The 2846-nt window shown below is 43.4% G+C and overlaps 1 protein-coding gene across 1 annotated transcript in view; it reads right to left on the reverse strand.

Annotated features, from left to right (window-relative positions):
- Positions 1 to 1494: 1494 nt before the first annotated feature.
- The window catches only part of FGF18 (fibroblast growth factor 18), a 68259-nt gene continuing 66907 nt past the window's right edge, over positions 1495 to 2846 (reverse strand). The window contains exon 5 of the mRNA XM_008636752.2: positions 1495 to 2524. Coding sequence (XP_008634974.1) covers positions 2258 to 2524 — 267 coding nt within the window. The 3' untranslated portion in view covers positions 1495 to 2257. The remainder of the gene's footprint in view (positions 2525 to 2846) is intronic.

Below are 2846 nucleotides of genomic sequence, written 5' to 3' on the forward strand. Positions count from 1 at the left end.
GGACAGGCAGCAGATCCTCCCTGGTTGCTCCCAGCCTCAGAGCAGATCCCTTCTGCCCAGACTTCTCCAGCCTTTACTGCTCCCACCCCTTTGAACTTCTCCAATGGCAAACAAGCCCTGTCGTTCTAACAGTGAAACCATCAGGGCCGTGGGCCGTGGGCCATGGCAATATTTCAAGGAGAAAAAAGGCACCCATAAAATATTTCTCACTCTGGAAATCAACTGGGTGTCTCCTCTTGGAGGTACTAATATAGCAAATCTCCAGCTGCTCCCAGTCCTCCACCCCAGCACTCCTCTGAACTTTCCCCAAATCCTTCCCACATGAATCAATCTGAAGACAAAGCTGGCAAAGCCTTCCAGCCCCCACCAACCAATTCCACCACTGGGTCCTGCTTTTGTGCCTGTCTCCAGGTGCACCAGGAGAGCAGCTCCCAGTAATCCACTGGGACAGGGGCTGTTGAGTGACGTCCTGTGCTTAGCTGGGGGTGAGGCATCACCTGCGCAGCTGCCCAGCTTCTCCTGAAGCAGCATGGAGTGACCCTGCTTAGCACTGCTCATTTTTCTCTAGGCTTGCAAGGTTTGGAGATTGGTTCAGATAAGCATCCTCAAGCTTGCATGCTTATCTGCACCATCTCCCAAACAGCTTTGATCTGCAGGATTTGGCTGCAGCTCTCAAAGTTATCTTGGGAAAGCTTGTTCTGGGGAGAGTCATTCTCCTGATTAACAAGAAAAAGCTTTCCTAGCGGCTTTGAGCATTTCCAGCCCTGGCTGTAACCAGGGAGTGAAGCCATGTCTGCACACAGAGAGAAGGAACAGCCAAGTGAGCTTCTTAAAACTCCACTTGGGCTCCGTTGCCATTCCAGCTAAAATCTGAGGTCGGTTATTTCATCTTGCTTCTTTTCCCCACTTTCTGCTTGTGGGGCACTTCACACCTCCCATATCCTGTGCAGAATTCCTGGGAGGAAAGGCAGCTGGACTGACCAGGGAAGCAAGTCACTGGATGGGCTGGGTGAACCATGCAGGAGACGGATTTGTCCGGCTGAGGGCAAATTTAAAAGGCCCAATATTGAATTAAACAGCTGAAAGCAAGAGCCCCTCTAAAGCCTCCAATGAAGGAAACACAAGCCACACATAAGCACGTGTTAATGCAGTCAGATACTTATTTTCCAGTTCACTTTCTGCTTGGCCTCAGCTTTAGGAAATATTCCTCGGACTGAAAAGTATCAAACGTGCTGCTCTTGAAAAACAGCGGTGTGGATTCCCTCACCCTCAGCCCACCATCACCCCACTGGGAATCTTCCCTGTGAGAACAACCAGGGAGGAAGAGGAAGATGGTATTAAGGAATAGGAGGAACTACAGAATCAGCAATGAAGTTTATAGTGGGGAAACTACCCTGAGCATTTCCTGCTGGCCTCGCATAAAGGATAAATATGCATTAAAAAAACACTACTCAGGGAGGGGAAAGAAGTGTGAACAGCAAAAATATGTACAGATGTTTTAAATAATTTTTTTTTAATTGTTGAGGCAGTAATACTTGGTTCATGGAACTGCAATATACAGAGAGGTGAAATAAATAGCTTATATATATATAATATATATAATATAGCTGGTTTTAAAATATTCCCTTATCATTGGTGTACTAGGTCATCTTGTAGTCACTTGAATGTAGTTAGCAGCATTCTCCAGAAGTGAGCAGGATGCAGGATCACGGAGCCGTGACTCCCTATGTCGTCAGGAAGGTTACAGAGGATCGATGCGCCGAGAGCTCCACGGGCCTCACTCCCTGCAGCTCCCACTGCCTGTCCTGGCCGGGGGGCAGCAGGCAATAAATAGATTACTGCAAACCGGCACTTGGCGGGGCAGGGTCTCAGTAACTTTGGGAAAGACCTTTGGTTTTTTTTGGTTTTATTTATTTATTTTTAATAATTTTTTTTTTTTTTTCCCTCTGGGGATATGCTTGAAAAGTTGTCCTTTCCAAAAAAGCAAAATAAGCACCTGTGTGTCATCAACAACAAGAAGTCAATTTAAATAGAGCAGTTCATTTCATTTTTCAAGTCACAATAAATCCCGAACAGCCTTCCCCAGCATTTGCCACCTAGTCTTTTATTAATTTTTTTTATTTTTATTTTTTTTAAACACAATGTACAAAAATAGAACTTCTTCCTTATTTTTAATGTAAAAATATTCCTCTGGTGCAGTTTTTTTTTTTTTTTTTCTTTTTGTGATTCCTTATTGTGACACTGTTTTTGTCTGGTTTTAGCTGGGGTTGGTGGGTCGTATTCTCTTAGTCCTCTTGGTGACTGTTGTGTACTTGAAAGGTTTCTGTATCTCCATTTGCCCCTTTGGGTATCTCTTCATAAAATGTACATCTTGCTGATTTTCCCGGGTCTTGGGCCCTTTCCGTGGCCTCCCTTTTTTGGTGAATCCAACATACCAGCCTGAATATTTTGCAGACATCAGTGCCGTGTAGTTGTTTTCCAGGACTTTTTCAATGAAGACACACTCCTTACTGGTGCCATCAGGCTGAAAAAGGAAAAAAAAAAAAAAAAAAAGAAAAAATAAATTATCCAAATGCAAGCTCAGTGACCAAAACGCAATTTGGCATAAATAAAATCATCACATCTGGACCTCTTTTTTGGTTCAAACATTGTTAATAAGAGCCATAATAAGCATCAGCTGAAATTGAATTTTTTTTTTTTTTAAGCATGAAAGCGTGAGGTCATAATTTCTTTTTTTTAATGCTCTTATCCAAGGGGAGAAAAATTTTTCAAAGACAACAGTTACGGTTATCCAGTCCAGTGCCTTCAACTGCAAGCAAAGCAAGAAATACAGCTTTGCTTTTTTC

Source organism: Corvus brachyrhynchos, unplaced genomic scaffold (assembly GCF_000691975.1).
Source record: "Corvus brachyrhynchos isolate BGI_N302 unplaced genomic scaffold, ASM69197v1 scaffold616, whole genome shotgun sequence".
NCBI classification, from domain to species: domain Eukaryota; kingdom Metazoa; phylum Chordata; class Aves; order Passeriformes; family Corvidae; genus Corvus; species Corvus brachyrhynchos.